Source organism: Magallana gigas, chromosome 4, assembly GCF_963853765.1.
Source record: "Magallana gigas chromosome 4, xbMagGiga1.1, whole genome shotgun sequence".
Lineage (NCBI taxonomy): Eukaryota > Metazoa > Mollusca > Bivalvia > Ostreida > Ostreidae > Magallana > Magallana gigas.
The window spans coordinates 46743919-46764898 of NC_088856.1; the positions used below are offsets into that span (position 1 = coordinate 46743919).

Genomic DNA, 20980 nt, shown 5'->3' on the forward strand with positions numbered 1-20980 from the left:
TTCACATATTTTATATGTCATATGAATTATCAATGGATGAATTTTTGAAAAAAATACGGTGTTCAAAAGTACATAAATCAAATTAAAAAGAGAAAAATAGAACAACGCCTTGGACCAACATTCAAATATTGAGTTTTCCTTCCGCTTCATAGCCACGCAAGCGCTGGGGAATGTAAATACTACAGTACTACAGCGTGACTAACATCATGAGCCAGAAATTAACCTCTCATTGAAACATGATGTCTTCAAGAACTATATATTTATTAAGATGCATTCTCTATAAATGCATATTTCTTACCACAGTCATCGAATATCTTCAAGTTTGAATTCTTTTTTCAGTGTGTCAATCCCATTGTAACTATTTTTAGAAAGAAATCGCAATCACGTGACACTAAACCAATGTTCAAAACAACTCGGTTTGTTTACATGTGCAATTTCTGGATGAGTTTTAATGGCCTGTACATAGGTGATGAAACATGATGCGCGAAATATTCCGTATGATGATATCTCGTGTAGCTCTTTTTATTTCCGTTGTCATAATCAAAAAGTAAAACATCCATTTTGAGTCAAAAAAGAAAATGCTGCTGAAATAATTGGCTAAGGTAGTTAATGATAAATTATATTGCTGTAGATGCAGATCTGTAGCTCTATTGACAAATGCGGGTTGACATGCCGTAGATATAAACAGTTCCCTCAAAGTTGATCATTTTAGAATTGATCAGCTGCAGAAAGTTAAAGCCGACATGAATTCATAAATATGCATTATCATTATTTCCATTTTATCCCTGACTACCGGCGTATAAGTTGTCGATTTCTATTGTTACATTCAGCGCTTCATATCCCCTATATAAGACCGAAAGCACTTTTTATGTTTCACTGCATTCAGATATTTTATTCAAGCAATATGAGCTGAATTTTTTTAAGAATTTTATTATGCTGAAAAGATGCTAGAATAATAAGTCTGCATGTAACTTAAACTTTTATGATAAATAGGATATGAACAAATCATTAATTTTTGTCAAAAGAAAGATTTCTATTCTAAGGAATATATTGCAGATTAATTTATGTACAGGACGACAAAAATTCAATTTTGCTTCAATTAAGGATAATTATAGCGACTTTTCCTAAAAAAAAAAAGTCTAACACAAAACTATGATATTTTTCGTCATTTAAATAGAAACAACATTTTCCTAAAAATAAATTTTAACATGAAAATTGCAGCTCATATTGCTTTAAGCCAAACACGTTACATTTTTCGGATAGATTTGTAGAAACGCGTTTTGAACCATAAAATATTAAGACAACAACTACGCTGCTTAGGAATATCCAATACAGTAAGAAGTGAAACAGATTGAAATCCAGGCACACATATTTCAAAATACCATCGATCATAGTAGAAAGTTGTCCTGTGTCGAACTGTCATAACATCGCACAAACCACACACTGTGGGAGATTGTGCTGTGACAGGAGGAACTTTGAAAAACGGAGTGTTTTGTAAAATTTTATAAAAGAGATGTTACGTTGTTATTTTCATGAATTTTCTATCCCTTATTTACTGTGCATTGTGGATTTGGATAAGTTGTGCGTTTTGGGTCTATAGTAAGATGTAGTCGCTGTGCAGTCTGTATAAATGACGCACGTGTTCGATGTACATGCGAAGTAATGCAATACTATTTGTGTTATATAATGCGGAAACCTTGGAAATTATTTCAAAGAATAAACAATTTTTTTTATTTATTGTTGCTCCCGTTATTTATTTCCACACATATTCTACAATGTGTAGTTCTATCATTTAGAAGTCTGTGCAACCTAAATGCCTCGATCGGAAGGCAACCGGCAGTTCCTTACTCGGCCGCTATACATGTATTTGCCCCAGTGGCAGTTGAGTTGCAATCGAAACTAACATCACGATTAAATGCTTTTTTGAAGAACCAAACCCAAACAATTTCGTTTCAGTATTTTATCATGATTATCAAAAGGTGAAAGTATGATGCTTTATCTCTATGGTTCATATCCGTAAATAGATAAATAGTATATTGAAAACAGGAGTTGGAGTGATTCAGAAAAATGATGCATTATTAGAAAAGTGCATGTAACGTAACAGGTATTGCAATTGATGCACGAAATTTGTGGTTTGTGCTAATGTCTTAACACTGTTTCACTTCCGGTTTGCCAGAGTAACTGCATAGGAGAGTTAATTAAGATCAACTCCCAAAAAGTGCCACTCATTTAATGAACGAGTTAACTTTGTCGAACAAAATGGCAGCCAATATGGCTGCGCCCTTAGCTTGAAGTAAATTTTTAATCCTTAGTACACTTGATTAGTCCTCTTTTTTATAATGATTTTCTCAAATATGCAAATAACAATAAAGCCTCGCTGCGCTCGGTATAATGTTAAATTATGTAGTAGGATGCATTTTGCACTTATGTTTCGCAACGAAAACTCATTTTCTATTTATTTCCTAAATGGTATTTGTTATTCTAACGCACATACAATGAAATTATTATACACTTTAAATTAAAAAGAAAAAGAATGCATTTACTTAAACATAAAAACATAAAAAATGTATTTCACCTAAAACAACCCAATTTTTATTAAATTATTAAAGAGAGTCAAATAGCATAGAACCCATATGATGCTAACAACACTTTATAACACATGGTGGAAATTAACATATATTTACACAGTTGGGATCACTAGTGAACACATTATTTATTAAAAGATATGTTTTATCCATGGCTTCAAAGAATTGCAAATGAAATATGTAATATATAACACAAATGTTATACAAAGCATCATCCACTTAGTTGGACTTATGCATAGTGATACATAATTTACGAGACTAGTGAATACCAATTTATTACTCAATAAGACATGATGATACGATGACTTGATGTTATGTACATGAATTCAAAAGCCACTACATGTATGAACACAATTTCTTGGTTTTTTTCCATTTGAACACTTATCATTATCCATGCATGAACACATAGGATTGATGACATACTTATCATTATCCATGATTGATGTCACTGTTAACGTGGACGTGACCAACAAAACACAAATCGTTACCCATGATCAGATGATTTAATAACGTGATGCCATGACAATGCTTTGGAATACAAAACATCATGGAGAATACGCAAAACAGTTAGTCAGCCATAAACACAGGTTTAGTAATGTAATATCCAAGTGATGCAACTAAATACAAAATATCATCAAGTTTAAACAATGAAAATCTACCCCTGAAAGCATGGTTCGATTACGTAATGTCATAACCATGCAATGATAAATAAATATCATCAACAATGCACAAAACAGTTCATTACACGTTTGAGTACGTAATATCATAGAGATGAAATACAAAATATCATGAAGTATACAAAATGCAAACCATCACCTATGAAAAAACATGGTTCGATTACGTAATGTCATAACCATGCAATTCATGATATGCAAGAATGCACACAAGAGTTCATTAGCAATGAACACGTTTGAGTACGTAATATCATAGGGATGCAATGAAATACAAAAGATCATGATTATACAAAGTGCAAACCATCACGTATGAAAACATGGTTCGATTACGTAATGTCATAACCATGCAATTCAGGAGATGCAAAATATTATGAATCACTATGAACAAACGCATTGTTGACGACGTGTTCACGAGATAGTTATCCATGAACAGGACAGCGACCGTCGTCGGAGGCTTGGAATTGGTTCACCTCTCTCATGTAGTTCCTTAATTCTTCATCCATCACCACAGACGCCTGATCTTCATCATACAACTCGTTTTCAGAGTTATACGTGTACACAGAAGGCGATGACGTACAGCGTCCAGAATTGAGAGGCCTGCTTTCATCAACGGTAGGACTATTCACTACGCACAGTTGAGCACTCGTACGAAAGGTATCTTGTTGTGTGTCGTTTCCTTGGTTTGATGATGTAATATGTCCGTCTTTGCGTTTGAAGAATGACCAGAACATAGAAACTAAAATGTGGAAAAACACTGATTTGAAAAAAAAACATTTTGTAAGCGGATGGGTGTAAAAATATTAAGCCACTGATCAACTTTTTTAAATATTAATATCTTTACTTACATAAGTAACAGGTAGTACAAGAAATCATATTGACGCAAGCGTCAAATGGGCCGCAAAAAATATAATTGCTGTATGAATCATTGGTTGTTTACATAAAACACACCACAAAAGAAGAAAATAAGAGTTGATTATACAAATTGTTGTGGTAAATTTTGATATACTTTCAGCAACTTGTTTTGAAGTTTAACATTTTACTATTATCATAGAGAATCGATTTCGTTACTGTAGGCATTTCTAATTTGAAATTGTTTGATCATTGCCATAGTATGAAGTAATAGAGAACACACATTGATTTGTACATCACTCTAATACAAAATTCAACTCATCATTTTTCTCTTGGAGATTATGTATTTCAAACCATTTTGGGTTTTTTGTTGTTGCATTGTATTGAATGAAAACTTTAATGCATTAGTTTAAAATATGATTTCAAGGGACCTCATAATAAAATAAAAATTGGTTAGTTCAAATTTTCCTGTCAATTCAAATTTTCATTTCTGTCATATTCTTGCGTAAATAATTGATATAATGTTATTTCATGATAATTTCTACCACATTTTACATGGAAATATAATAAATACACACGCAAAGTCATTTTATTTGACACGGCACATAAAAATTCAAATGTATTATTTATATAAAATTAAATGACATTGTTATTGTTCATTTGATTTTTTTTTCTTTTTGAAATGCAAAATCTGTCTTTAATATTTCAGGTCTTTAGTGTTTCCCGCATACCTGATGCATCGTTTTGAAAAGAATGAAGAACTCAGAAATTTTCCGAATAGATTATAGTCTCGATAAAAACGCGCCAAATACGACAATCTACTAAGTATGACCTACTTTTCATTTACGAGTACAACAAAAAATATGTGATATTTTCTAAAAGGCATAAAACATATTTCTGCATGCAAATTTACTTTTAATTCATAAAAATAAGCACAGTATTAATTCTATTAAAAAAGAACTATCCAGCAGAAACGCAGTAACAATATTTAAATGTGTATCAAATAACGGACCGCTTTCCGGCGGCCCGTAATTAAGGGTAATAATATTGAGGATGCCTAAACGCACATTCAGCATTGAAAGTCTAATTTTAGGAAATTTAATCTTTATATATATATATATATATATATATATATATATATATATATATATATATATATAAGTATATATATATATACTTAATTGAAATCTCCTTTTTACATCGTTTAGTTAATATTATTCAATTATTTTCATCATTACTAATTGTTCGATTGAAGTTAAATATATTCTTTAAATATACTTGAGCAGGAATATTTTATTACTAATTTTACGTCAACGAGTACTCGCTTATCACTCCGTCTTATCTATTCGATGACTCATAATGAAGTAAATAAAATTCAAATCAATACAATTAGTAAAACGTATGAGTAAGTAATGAGTTTCATCAACTCAAAGTTTTAATAACGAGCTATTCAAAAAACAATTTCCAAAGATGGTCTAATATACTCCACTTTCAAAGTATGGATAACAATAAAAGGAAAAACCAACTCTGACAAAATTAAGACTTACCTTTGTTCCGGACAGCAAGATACATGACAATAAGCAGAACTAGAGCTATCAGACACCCGATAACCACAAAAGGTGTATTGCTTGGATCTGTTTCTACTAAAAAAAGAATAAATGGACAATGATCGACGAGAGTATGAAACTAAAAAAATTATTACTTTAAATGAGTTTGAGCATATCTGTAGAACGATATTGCATTTTAGTCAATTATGAAATAAAATGATTCAGACTTATAAAAAAACTGATTAGATTTCTGTTTAACCTCAGATAACTTATACAGAAACGTTACAAACTAACGGTAAATAAATGGAATGTTAGCATTGTCCCCCCAAAAAGTAAAAGCAAATGGTGATACCTATAATTGAGGAAATGACAGGGTCTGAACCAGGAATCTGTATCAGTGATGACCGGGCAAAATATGGAATTGTGTCTTCGTCACTGTTGTAATCTCCTGGACAATATTGTTCTATCTGTTATAATACATAAATTATCAAAATATACTTTGTTCGTGAAAAAACTAAAAATCACAATTGAAGTAGATGTTAATCCATATGAAGACAATGCAATAATGATACACATCGTCTACTTTTTTCTATGAAAATTGAATTTTCTTTATTGCTTTCAAAGCATCCTTGCAAACATGTTCCTTTCGGCATTTATGGATAATTATTTTTTTTTTTATTATTCAATACTCAGATACCTTCACGAAGTAAATTCCTGTGCTTTTATTCCTAAAGGTATGATTGGCAATGGAAAGTATCTAAGAATATGAAGCAAAAACAAAAGGGTAAAAGGATGATAAATTCAAGATATAAGCCGCTTACTGTCCATTTTGAAGGAATAAGAACTGATCGAAAGGCGGAATTTAAAGAGTTATTCAATATGTGGTGTGTATTGTACATACGATGTCTCAAAGGCACTCGACTAAAATGGTGATCAGATTCCCTTCAAAGTATTTCAATCTCTAAATCTAATTTTAATATGTGTCACAGCACGCTGATTTAGAAGACCATTGAGGCACTGACTGTGACTGATGGCGGAGCCAAGAATTTGTAAGGACTTGTAACTACGACCAGTAAAAGTTGCATGGGGTTAGATCTAGAGTATGTTAATTAGGTCTAGCATGACCGTGCCATTTTCCGACTTCAAAAATTGCTTCACAAGCTCAAATGTATGCCATTGATGGAACATTATCATGAAGTGGACGTGAACATTCCTCAATCCTGACACGTGGCGTCGTTTATGAACATATTTTTTAGCTTTTACAGTAATACTTATCTGCAATACTTTTATTTGCAATTCGGCAACGGGTTTTTACGGTTAGGCCAAAAAAAAAATTATTCCTGTTTCCTGTCGCCCGATCGACCCTATCTTTTACCCTCCGACCCTAAAAGTTTTTTTGTGATCATGGTGGTGATCGGTAACTTCGCCAGATTTTCCTCAGAAATAGAAGTGAAGATGACCAAGTCTTCTGAGTTCATATAATCGTGTAAATTAACCTCACTGGCGAAGGAATGATAGAAAATTAATCTACAGACATTTTTACTGCATAAATATACCTTGTGGTGAATAACTTGCGACTATCTTACCTTCAGGGGTTATAAATATGGGTGATGCAATAACATTCTGTATATTGGAAATTACAAAAACTATGTTTATTACTTTAAATTCTGATATTACAGTTAGTCAATAACCTGTTATTAGTTAATAACTGCAATAAATGTTAAAATTATCATAAAACTGCTTTCTATATTATCTTGAGAATTAAACAGATCCTCTACATAACGTACGGTAGTAAGTGGGTCAAAGGGTTGGACTAATACCCCAAATACACGGAAGTACAGAGAGTGATTTAATTAATCATGTTGATATTGACATTAAGCTAATACAATACAATAATATTTATCAAGAAAAGGATAAATACATTCATACACGTAGATTAAATTTTGCAAATAATATTAGTTTTTAATTTTAATTAAAAAATTAATCTATTTTTTTTTCTTTGCCTGTTGTTTTCTATACATTACATGCATCAACAATACAAAGACTTTTGGAAATTTTAAATCATCTATTTACATACTGAACACTGGGAATATACATCTCTCTCATTATTACACACATGCTCCAAGTTTTTAAGAATAAAATATTTTTTTAAAATAAAATCTTTTTCCTACATACCTACCCTAATTTATTTGGTCAAGTGACAGGAAACAGGAATATTTTTTTTTTGGCTTTATACTATCGCATGAGACTGTTGTTGTTTTGGCAATCATAAGCCTTCTACTGTGTTTGGTTAGCCCTATTTGTTTTTATTTGTTTTTACTGGTTCGAAATAGTAAACACATTTCTTCACCAGTATCAATATATTAGGAAATATTTTAGCAATTGCTTAGCGGTTTGTACCTATACCCGCTATTGGTCACCTGTCAATTTATGCGGTATCCATTTGGTTTTCCTGATTTTTGAGACATATGCCTTGCCGGTTACAGTGACAGTTTGGCTAGATTTTGCTGTATCTTTGGTGGACTCTGTGCAAGTCAGACATTTTTTCACTTAAGAATGTCTCTTATCAGACCCATAAACCTCCCCCAAGTTAATAGAAATATGCAAGTCGTGTGCAATAATTTTATAAACTTAAACTTCCTCAATATTTCTAACTCGTTTCCCAACCATTTTTCAGCAGGCAGTGGTCAACGACTGGCTCAATTGAAATGGTTAAAATTTAAAACTAAGTGAGGCACAAGGTCCGTGTTTATACCGTTTTAAAAGTATTGGAGTTTAGAGCTATTCAAGAATGTCATTATCTTCGAAATCGTACATATAGTTATCGCGCTTTGCTACAATAAACATAACGTATCGAACAGCCCTCGTACCTTTTTCACAAGATATACAGTTTGAGGCTTAAACAATTCTCCCGTTGTGTAAAGAATCGACAGTTTCAAATTAACCTGTTGACAATGCGAAATTATTTTGTTAATGTTGAATAATTAAACCAGTCTTGCATAGAATTTTTGACGGTTTCAGCTTTGTGCAAATGGGTTATAAAGCTCTGCTGTGTAAAACATACTGTTAAGCAATTTTTATTCGTGGTGACTTATTTTCGCGATTAACTGCATATAAACTGGTTCGCGACGACTAATGTTCGCGACCAAGCCTTGAAGACAATACACTGGATCTGGATGATCGAATGTTAATACGATTTGTAATTACAAGTACGTAATATGATCAGGGGGATTTATTTGATTCATGATATACTGAAAAAATGGAGTAGGTAAATATCATTTTGGAATTTGTACTATTACTTAGTGTTTCTATTCTGTATCACGCTATCTGTGTCATTTTGTAATGAATCAAACATTATTCTGTTTCCGAATTTGCAAATGTGATGTCTTTTTCTTGTTTTCAACTTATCTGTACATGTAAGCGTCCAGTAAGTAAACGGTATTAACTAAATAAATCCATTACTTTGAAAAATGAACTCGTTTTCTATCCATCGTTTTTATGAACGGTCATCTACATGTAACTTAATGTTTTTCAATGTAGATATATTTTACTTCGTATAAAATTTGATAAGAAGGAAAGATGATATAACAAAATGGTTTAAAAGGCAAGCAACGCTTAATTGTAACAGTGAATAGATATACACACCAAACAGAGGCATAAACTCTATATAACTCAATTTTCTCTTTTATCTTAGATAAATCGTTTTCTTCTTGTTACCCATTTACAAACACATACAGTATAACAGAATATAATTATAAGTTATGATTAAATATGGGAACTCACGATGAATTCATCACATTGTGTTTGCTCAGGGGCCTTCCTGCATAAGCAGGCCCTCTTCACGCAGGAATCATGTGGTGTTTCAAAGAAGACATAGATGTTTTTTCGTTGGTAAAGTGAAACAGCAACAACAAGATTATCTTATAAATGAAAAAAATAGCAACTCTATAAATATAATAAATCAAACACTGTAATACAATTATTATGATTATAAATGAATTTGATTGTTTTTTACAATCACTGTATTTATTGTTTCTTTAAATATGTATTTACTCACTGTATAAAATACAAACTTCTTTTGTCATAAATGAGTGAAATAGTATTATATCATGGCAAAGTTTATTGACATCGTCATGAAATACCACTGATTCCGTTTTATTATCTTATCAATAGGTATTTTGAAACAAGTCTCTTACCCTTTGAAAACGAAAGATGATATGTTGATGACTGGGGCATAATAAGTGGCCTTGGATAGAGAGTCAGGAGCATCGTATAGGAGACAGGGTGTGGCTGTAGGCCTTGGAGACAAAGGTGAGTATGATTGGATACCTGTTAACAGAGAAACAGACGTCTGGAGAAAAAACACATCGATGTAAATACCTTAAGGTAACGTTTTTTTTTTAAATTTTCTGTCTAGCTAGCGCGTATTTCTAAGACGACAGTCATAGAAAAACGATTGATAGAGGATAGGTAGATCTCGAAGCTAGTTACCAAGCAATTACGCTAGTATTCTTTTCTTATTGTATTGAGAGCAGAACCGTTTATTGTTTATGATTTTGTAAGATTTGCAATGAAAAGAAAACATTAAAACCATATAACTGCGGCTTGGTATATTTAGGGATTGACGTCAATTTAAAACATATTGATCGCAAAACGAAGTTTTTGTGTTCGCCAACAGAATAATGCTTTTTTGTTTATATAAGTGTTATAGTGGCAACGTCGGGAATAAAACCAAGAACACGCTTTGCTCATTAGACAATTCAAAACACCTATAATAGTCTGGCGAAAATCTCCTAAGGAAAAACCAAGAATTTGTTATTGCTAAAAGGCCAGAAAAACAAAGAGGAGACACAAAACAAATGGAAACCTTACTACTGTTCCTAAAATAAAGATAATTTAATTTCGACTTATAATTTTTCATTTCACATTTACAGCAAAACTTTGCCATTCAATCAATTAAATGTTATAAGACTGGTTTGGAAAATTACTTTGTTACCTTAGAGCAGACTAAAAAAATTTAAATACATTTAATTTGAATTAAAGGCGTCGTTTCGTTTTGTTACAATTTACGTTATTTGTATTTAAAATAACTGTTTTAATACGTTCAAAGTTTGTTTAGTTTAGTATAAATTAATAATACTAAAATCTAAAAAAATACCTACATTTTTCGATGTAGAAAACTCCCAAAAAATTTTCTTCGGAAAACGTGAGTAAAAATTATCCAAATGGTTACCTGCATCACTAGAACTGCTGAATTTCATATACAGAGCCCTATATTCTGAAGAAGGGAAAAAAAAGATCGATTAAGAAACTGATATATTTATTGTGTATATGCATTATTTTACTTATAAAAATATTTAACATGTATTTAACAGAAGTTAATATACAACATTTTGTTTATATGAATGAAATATTCAGACAAGCTATTTTAAAAAAAAACCACAAGATTCTGGTATATGTACTGTGCCAGTTATCGTCCTTGATCAGTTATCGGCTAAACTGAGAGTTCGGTTTATGACACGCGACGTTCCGGGATTTTTTAATTCAGTCGTCTGATTTGAATTGGGAAAAGTAGGTTTGCTAAATATGATTTAACCTTGAGCTTAAACGATTATTGCTTACCGCTGATTTACATCTTTGCGCTTTCGGCAGTGGGGAAAGTGACGTAATAAGTTAAAAACAGAATATTACCAGTTTGTGATACGTTATTATATCCATTCTTTCAGTAGACATATAATATTAAATGGTTAAGTATGAATAAGCAAACTCAATTGTACGTCGTTTGAAGTTATTGGACTATATAGTACAAAATCAATACGCAGTGTTATCACAGGCAAAGACACTGAAAAATGTAAATATTTATTGTAAATGGAACCGGTCAAATATATCCTATCAAAAATGTATGTTGAATCTTATGGGTCACTTGTTTACTACATAGCCTCCTTATGTATACTTAATCAGTTGACATAAATGACGATACTTCTGTCCACCGGTATGATAATTCCGAGGGTTAAACCATGCGTGATGTTTTCCAAATCTTTGTTGTTGTATCTGCTGATTTCCGGATGACTGGTCTTTAAGTAGTCATGCAATTGAATGGATTGGATGACAGGTTTTTCATGAAATACATCAGCCGACGAAAAATCGTATTTCTCATGAACACCAAATTGTCTTTTAAAGGCTTCAAATTCTATAAAAAAAATATTATAAAGTGTAATGTAAAATGTAAAGAAATTGCTAAAAATGTGGTAGAAAGGAATTTAATAGTATGTCATTGAATTCAGTATGAGAGAGAGAGAGAGAGAGAGAGAGAGAGAGAGAGAGAGAGAGAGAGAGAGACTAAAAACCTTTTTCAAATCCAACTTTACAAGAGAAAGTTTCGGGTTTAGCTTCATCCAAAATCTGCAATGTGCGACGTATAATTATTGTAAATAGATATTTTCCAAACAGCTAAGAAAGCTTATCACGGGACGTTAATGATAATTGTATGCCTGTTTGCCATGTGAAAGAGACCATTACTTTGCAATTTTCTATATTTCCTATTAATATATATGTATATATCTGTTTCATATTTTATGTCTGTCAAAGTTAAATAAATATGAATCTCTTTAAAGAGTTATGCTAGATAAAAATCGAAAAAAACCCATTGAATAACATTTAACAATTCAAACCAAAGGGATGAAATCAATGTTGCATAATCGTCTATCAAATTATCATTTAAAAAAAGATTTTATAAGCTCTAACAATCGTTTGAGTAATGTCACTACAGCAACAGTTTGATGCAGACATTTAAAAACCAGCAAAGGATCCACTTTCATTGCGATTGTACGATATTTCCAGTTGATATACATGCATTATATACGGTAGAGTCACGCAAGTGTAAAATACAAAAGAAACCCGAGAAGCAACCCACGCCCCAGCTGCCACAAGCATTAATAAAAAAAATGCAAAAACCACAATGTAGTTGTTTACTTTTATACCTTCGTAAAACGCAACATTCTACATTCAAATGCCTTATAATGGCGCCTTATATTAATACTTTTAGTGGGTTTTTTTTTTATAAATACGAACACATGAACACATTTTGTCTTTTATATAATCTTTCCTATACTCATCATGAAGGACACACATCACAGCAATTTTTGAGTATATAAACATCTTTATGCAATTTTGGTTATCAACAAAAAACCAAATTTCAATGGCACACAATGCTACAGAGAGAGAGAGAGAGAGAGAGAGAGAGAGAGAGAGAGAGAGAGAGAGAGAACCTACCCCATATGAACAGTTCCTAGAATAACACAAGGAAGCTAGGGCTTCACGAAAGGTCACTCTAGCCAGGAGAATGACCAACACCCATTTGAGCATCATCCAGCTTTCACTGATAATTGACCATTAGTTGACATTTGCGACCCAGTTTAATTTTCATCGCTATTCGCTTGTTGACACAGGAGGTTTCAACGAAAAATTGATGGGATTTAAAACCCACGTGATTGGGAAACTTCCGGGTTCGTTAACTAGTGTTTTGTGTTTTCATTTTCTTCATCAAGCATCATCATTTTTATAATTCATTTTTTCACATCATTTTCTTTTATGAAAATTATAACCGCTTTCTTTTTTAAATGAAATTTAAAACTTTGACGTCACAGTGTATCTACAGCTTGAACAAGCATCGCTTTTTTGTGTTATTGATAATGATATCAAGCTAAAAACACAAACCATTTCTTGTTTTTGTTTACTTTTTTTTTTATCAAAACAAAATACTAATCACGAAGAACACATATCAAAGCAAAGAACCACTTATTACTTTTTATTTTCTTTTTCTACTTTCCCTATACAAAACAGTAAACTTCATTATTTTTTAGTGATAGAACTGATGTACTTACATTCACATAACGGAATTCATGCACAAATAGTTATTTTTTTTCTCAGACTAGTAATTTTCATTATAACAAAACTATTGACCAGGCGGATGGATTTGAGTCCTTCTTAGGTATTCACTGAAAAGAACTGCATTGTAACAATATTCCAATAATAACAACATATTGTCAGCAATTCTTCCTGAACTGTTGATTCAAACTTTATACAGCTGTCTTTGATTTCATAAATTTATGGCTATAACACTGTTTCTTCATAGACTTGTAGTTCCCTCAATCATAAATCTTTTCTTTGCTGTATTTGTTAAATATACAAACAACTCTTCGAATTTCGCTATTAGATGCTGGCTGTCACAAATGATACCCAACATACAAATGAAATCATAATTTTATTTCAATATTTAGAAAGCATTCTTCAAAGAACAGTATGCAAGATGTAACTATTGTCGCAAACCTACTTAAAGAACAATAATCCGGTTGATGCACGAAATTTTTTTTATGATTCCTATGGTTTGACTGACCGGTATGATTAATAAAATTAGAATATGGTTCAATGTTAAAAAAAAACTTTAACAAAAAATTGGCGGTCTCGATAAGTCGATTTTAAAAATGTCACCATATGGCTACAGGATTTACACTGTTTGACAAATTTACATGTATGTAATAAAATTTCTAATAGATTTGAAAAAAAAATCCTTAACGAAAAAATGGAATGTTTGACATTTAATATGCGAATTTAATTATCGCTAACTCCCTTCTAATGCTGTCCTTTATGTAGAATCTAACACCTTTCAACCAACCACTCATTCAAACAAGCCTTTAAAAAGCATTGTGCAACGTTTACAGTCAAGAATATGCTATCACATTGCTATCGCGTTATTTTGATTTGAGATATGCTCGCTGGAGTGTTACTAGTGTAACAATAAAAGATGTATTATAAGCGTTCAAAAAGCTCTTATTTTTGTTAAGTGCTCCAATTATACTTTAAAATGTGGTTTATGTTTTTGAGCTTTACTGCAGGTCAGGTCTGTAGCTACCGGACTAAAAAAAAATGAATGACCGACTTCGTAGCCACAATTGTTAAAAACTTGCAATTTATAACATACTGCCCATAAAATCTTGCACTAGTTTTGGTTTGAAAAAAAAAATGACGAAGACAACCAATGCAATCACATATTGCATACAAGCTTGTATGACGATATTTTCAATGAGTTTTGCAGAGACCTAACGCTAAAGATTGAATTCATTAACTTTTTTTAAGGCGAGAGTGGTCCGGGTTATAGGAAGACTACTCTAATTCTTATACAAATAAAGAACAGGAATTTCCTAAATTACAATGGAGTTTGTTTCAAACTAGGTTAACGTTCTGAGTGGATTAATTTTTATTTATGTCCCTAAAAGCTTTCTAATGGAGTAGAGAATTTTAATCATGGAATTATTAAAAGCATTTCAGTGATTTTTACTCTATTTCGCTAATAATAATAGATTTAATGGTGTAAGACATTAAATGGTGTAAGACATTCAATCTGTTTCTTTACTGTCACATGTAATTTCATATTTCGTGTTTCTAGCCTACATTCTACCTGTAGCTGTCCAAAAGGTGGGGTGGTTTACCTGTCTATTTCCATAATTTCCAATCCTTGAATCCCATCTATTTATCACATTTTAAAAATTTTCACCTGCAGGAAAAAAAAACTTATTGAAATTCTTTTATAAAATTAGAAATATGTTATCTTGCTTAAATAAAAAGAAAAAAAGACACCCCCTCCCCAAAAAATAACCCTACAGCTCCTCCAAAACAAAAAGGCCAGAGGATTACCAGTATTTGGCCAAAATATTAAAACTTTATGAAGGTTTTAATAATACATCATTAAAATGAAAGGCTGCTGGTGTCACAATAAGTAGAAATTTATTAGCTTAATAATAATTATATAATAATAACTAGACACGATCTCGTTGCGAGCAACGAGGAGGTCTTCCGTCCGATTTTTAGAAGGAAATATGACATCATCGACTTTGATTTTCGACAACAAAACATGATATGGAAAAAGAAGTGCTTTATTGTATCGCTTTTTATAAGTTCCCTTGCATTGCTTTTTTAAAAACTTGCATTTCTTCCAATTAAACAAGAAAAGATTAAACTTGTTTACCTCTGATCCCTAAAAACCCTAATTGGGTAACGCAAGAGAAAATCATTATAATGTTAGGATATAGGCTATAAACGTATTATACCTAATCAAGCTTTAATAACCTTTCACAACAAGGCTCTCATTAAAGGGCTATATATAGAAGATTTTAGAGTCCTTTGATCCGCAAATTTAAGGGGCCAGTCCCTTTTTCTTGAAATCAAATGAAAGGACATTTAATTCTGAACACATTTTGTCAACAAGTGTTTAGAAATTCGTTACCGTTCTGAGATATATGAGAAAGAAGGTTTTAGAGGCCGATCCCTTGTCTCCTTATAGGGGCCGTTTTACGAAATCTTGAAGGTTGCATATAATTAAGAACATCATTTTGAGCAACTTTTCTTCTGTACTACATTTCAAAATATTTTTCCTTTCTGAGATATGGGTGGGTGATCAAAATTTTGGATTATTGGCCCCTAAAAACCCTTAATTACGTAGCACATGATAAGCTCATTACATTGCTTGGATCCATAACTGTGAGATAAACATATTTGCTTCTATAACCTTTCAAAAAAATCTCTCAGTAAAGGGCTACAGATAAAAATTTTAAGAGCCTTTTGATCCACTTATTTAAGGGGCCAGCCCCTTTTTCTTGATATCAAATAAAAGGATATTCAATTCTGAACACATTTTGTCAACAAAAGTTTAGAAATTCGTTACCGTTCTGGAGATTTATGAGAAAGAAGGTTTTAGGGGCTGATCCCTTATCTCCTTTTAGGGGTCGTTTATCAAAATTTTGAAGGTTGCATATCGATAAGAACATCACTTTGAACAAATTTTCTTCTTTACTGCATTTCAAAATATTTTTCCTCTCTAAGATATGGGTGATCAAAATTTTGGACTTTTGGCCCCTAAACCCCCCTAATTACATTACACATGATAAAATCATTACATTACTTGAATACATTACTGTAAGATAAACACATCTGCTTCTATAACATTTCACAAAATATCTCTCAGTAGAGGGCTACAGATTAAAGAATTGAGAGCCCTTTGGTCCGCTTATTTGAGGGGCCAGCCCCTTTTTCTTGATATCAAATGAAAGGTCATTTAATTCTAAACAAGTGCTTAGAAGTTCGTTATCGTTCTGGAGATACATGAGAAAGAAGGTTTTAGGGGCCGATCCCTTATCTCCTTATAGGGGACGTTTAACGAAAATTTGAAGGTTGCATATCGTTATGAACATCATTTTGAACAACTTTTCTTCTTCACTGTATTTCAAAATATTTTTCCTTTCTGCGATATGGGTGATCAAGATTTTTGACTTTTGGCCCCTAAAAACCCTTAATTACGTAACACATAATAAAATCATTACATTGCTTGGATCCATAACTGTGAGATAAACATATTTACTTCTATAACCTTTCACAAAATATCTCTCAGTAAAGGGCTACAGATAAAAGACTTTAGACCCTTTTGGCCCCCTTATTTGAGGGGCCAGCCCCTTTTCTTGATTTCAAACAGAGGTCCTCTTAATGTAAACTTTTTTTACATTACATGTCTTAACAAATTTTTTTTCAGAAAAGAGATAAATAAAGAAAACCAGAAAAAATTATGACGTTTGTTTAATCTCAATTTTCGGGTCCAGGCGAGCTTTGACGCTTTTTGTGATCGAAATGAATTTAAACCTTCATGCACAATTTCAGTCTTCCGTCTACCATCGCTGAAAATTTCATGTTTATATCTGCTATAGTTTAAGAGGAGTACTGCCGACAAAACACCCCTCTGAAAATCGATAAAACGACTATATCTCAAAACCGGAAGTGACGTCATCAATAAAAAAAAATTGCAATACGGTTCATATCATCATCTATTAGGTCCCAAAGTTTCATGAAAATCAATTGAGCAGTTTTTGAGATCTCGCGTGCACAAAATTTGTAAGAAAAAATAACTAGATGCTGTCATTAGACAGTAATACCCGCACCATGTGTTTGCCCCTAAATAACACTGTTTTGTACCAGTTTAATTAAAAATGAAGGCTATATGCAAGCTCCAGTAATACAATTAAAATTTATAATTTCCATAACTGAAGGATGAGATCCCTTCCCATATGATAATACACATCGTGACATGAGCAGCACTTTATGTGCAATTTGGGGTAGAACTGTTTGCATTTTATTTTCAGTTAATCAATAATCTTAACATTTTATGTCATAGAAAGTATAATGGTCTATATAATTATTACAAACAAAATTAAAAATTAAATTATGCCCCCTCCCCGTGGCGGTTGCCGGTTTTAGATTTGCTTCTGTGTGCCTACATGAACATCATCGTGTGCACAGATTTAGAGAAGGGTGGGAGTGAGGGGTCCAGACCCCCCCCCCCCCCCCCCTCCCCATGAAAATTCATTTATATCAATTGTAAAAGTACCAAAAATACACCTTGGACCCCAATGCTCTTACAGACATGTAAACGCTCAAACCCATTGCGCTTCAATGTTAGGTAACATTATTTGGGGGGTAAATATTTAATCAATATTTGATATACTTTATTGTTTATCTCAATAGAAAGTAAACATGTACATCACAATATGCAGGTGTCCTGCACCACCTTAAAGCTCTTATTTACCTAATAAAATAGTGCAAGTGGATTTGAAGAATAGGTCATAAAAATACATGCATGTTACAATTAAATGAATGATCTTTGTCTGAAGTTACGTACACAACACAGGTCTGCATTTCTCATTAGCGGGTACTAGTTTTACCCAGCTCTTCGATTAGATGGGTTCACGTGTATACATACATGGGTGTTGCTAAAACGCGGAACGGAAAATGGAACGGAAAGCGGAACGGAAGGGAAAACGGAAAATCTTATCTAATGTTATTTACCTCATAGATTTGTTAATCATGCTAAAACGATTTACTTTATGTACCTTTTTATTTTTTTTTTTGAAAGATTAGCAATATTAGATTATTTATTCAAGAATATTTATTTCCTCAAAATTAACAGTACATGCATTGGCCACTATATTCTGTCCCAAAATATCCTCGATTCACTTTTTGCTGTATATTTATATATACCTCAGGGTTCAAGCGATTCTCTTTTAGAAGCATTACACATTCTCATTATTCTTTCTTTAAAACGTCCTCACTAGCTTATCAGCTGGTATAAATACACGGCTAAAAACAAAGAAGTCTACGGGGTTTTGCATTTCAACAGACCCGGATTATAGTGTTGAAAAATTGTGCAAGGTCTTCTGAGTGACTTCCAAATGGAGAAAAGATTGTCAACATTTTCCATTATAAATCGTCCAAATGTGCTGCATGAATATTTTGGGATCGACATACTATAGTCCCAATATATAATCGTAAAATCAAATTAGGCAACGTCTAGAGCTCTCTATTCGGATCATATGTATATAGCTGCTGGAATAAACAACTGCTTAGTAATGCAAACGTAAACAAAATTGCATTGCTAAAAATACTAGTTTCACAAATTACTAGTTTCACAAATTACCGGGTATATTTTAATGTTTTCTGTATTTTAATTTTTAATGTCGTCAGTCCTACGGGTTTTTTTTTTCTTCCATCTCAATGATACTGTATCGTCTGTATGATAAAAGATCGTCTAGAACACCGACAATTCAATTTTGATGTAAGTATATACATGTACATCATCATATTTGAAATATAAAAATACTCAAAACACGCATAAAACGCTTTCACTAACTGCGTACGTTACGCTGATATGCCAGCAATACCATATAAGAAAAATAAGTAAAAAGTTATAGCTAATTTGCTCGTTTAATCATGTGAATGTTTCACAATTCGTATACATTTGATTTTCCCGTTTAGTACTCAACTAAAGCCGAATGAATACAATGCTATAATTGATAGACATTCATATGAATATAAATAAAAGATACAAAGTAAATCGTTTCTGGCCAGTCTATACCCTTTTTAAGCGATAAACGTGATGATATTTTCCATTCCGTTCCGCTTTCCGTTCCGTTTTTCGTTCCGCGTTTTAGCAACACCCATACATACATGTCTGTGTTTTCCGTATGCAGAAAAGGATTAGGCCCCTAGTTAAGATCAGCTAAAGGAATTCATTATTGTGTTTTAATTGGATTATCATTATGATGTTGACCAATTTAGGTAAGCATAATACATGTAGTAGCAGTAGCGCAATATAATGAGATGCCAGCATGCATATATAAGTTCTACTTTCACTTTCTAAATGTGATCTCCCTTTGACAGCATACTGTATCATCATCTTTTAATATTTAAATAAGCTTATCATCGTTACCTATCCTATCGCATTTGTAAAGTTTCTGTCATTTTAGTTGCAAAAGTTATTTTTTTCATTTGTCAGACTGCATGATCATGCACTATTGAGTTGACCCCATATTGACCCTGTATAAACAATTTCTTATTAAATTTGTGTATTACATGTAAGTAGGTGTAGACACTTATCATTTTTATATGAGTTATAATAGGAAGGAAGGAGTATTTCTTTCCTAATGTATTATAATGCATCAAATACAATGTAGGTCATGACCTTATGGGACTGTTCTGACCCCACGAAACAGGAAAATACAGAATATCTTCTAATGTCATTATGCATGCATGATGCATCAAATGGTGTAAAGTACATTAATGACCCCCAGGTGTTGTATTTAACCCCCCAACCCCCAAAATAATGTATTTTATCTTATTCATATGTTATACGGTAGTGTTTGATCCATGTGGGTAATTCCTAGCCTAATGATATGTCACTGCTTTGTTTAGGAGACTTTACAATTGCCCCAAATAGGCGAATACACATGGAAGTGATGCATATAACATTTTGTTTATAAATCTTAAAAATTGAATAAAGCAATTTCCAAAATGTTAATCACAAGAGAAAAAGCAATCAAGAAATGATTTAAAATTTGCTACTGTACACATGTAAGAATGTATTAAGAAGACTGAATCTTTTTAACCAGATTAGATGGGGGGGGGGGGGGGGGGGTGGATGTGGATATAAACATTTATAATTTGAATAATTTATTGTTATTAATTTTAACTTGTCAATGAATACTACTTATTGATCCCAAGGTAGAAATATGACCTCTGATTATATCTCTATAGATCATTTGTCAATTATGCAAGGTGTAATATAATTTTTTTAAGAATAACATTTTTTACCAGTATATGTCAGTTTTTAGACACCCAAATTATATTTTGATTTTAATTAATAGATCATTCGACAAGGGAGGGGAGGGGGGGGAACAGTTTATATTTGAGTTTGTTTGGGAGTGGGGGTTCCAAGTCATATATTTGA

General features: G+C 32.2%; 1 protein-coding gene across 3 annotated transcripts; it reads right to left on the bottom strand.

The window, feature by feature from the left end:
* Positions 1 to 2583: 2583 nt before the first annotated feature.
* LOC105338545 (uncharacterized) lies at positions 2584 to 13230 on the bottom strand. Of its 3 annotated transcripts, XR_010713293.1 has the most exons (11): positions 12928 to 13228; positions 12003 to 12057; positions 11636 to 11845; positions 10818 to 10933; positions 9852 to 9984; positions 9439 to 9575; positions 6353 to 6412; positions 6008 to 6122; positions 5656 to 5751; positions 3567 to 3995; positions 2586 to 3401 (listed from the first exon to the last, which is right to left on the bottom strand). XR_010713293.1 is itself a non-coding variant. In XM_066082609.1 (10 exons), exons 1-10 carry the CDS (start codon positions 13021 to 13023, stop codon positions 3679 to 3681), a joined length of 1332 nt encoding a protein of 443 aa, XP_065938681.1. In that variant the 5' UTR covers positions 13024 to 13230; the 3' UTR covers positions 2584 to 3678. The 3 variants fall into 3 exon arrangements, 2 of the variants coding, with proteins under 2 accessions (XP_065938681.1, XP_065938680.1); XM_066082609.1 differs by having other exon boundaries at positions 2584 to 3995; positions 5656 to 5748; positions 12928 to 13230; XM_066082608.1 differs by having other exon boundaries at positions 2585 to 3995.
* Positions 13231 to 20980: the final 7750 nt, after the last annotated feature.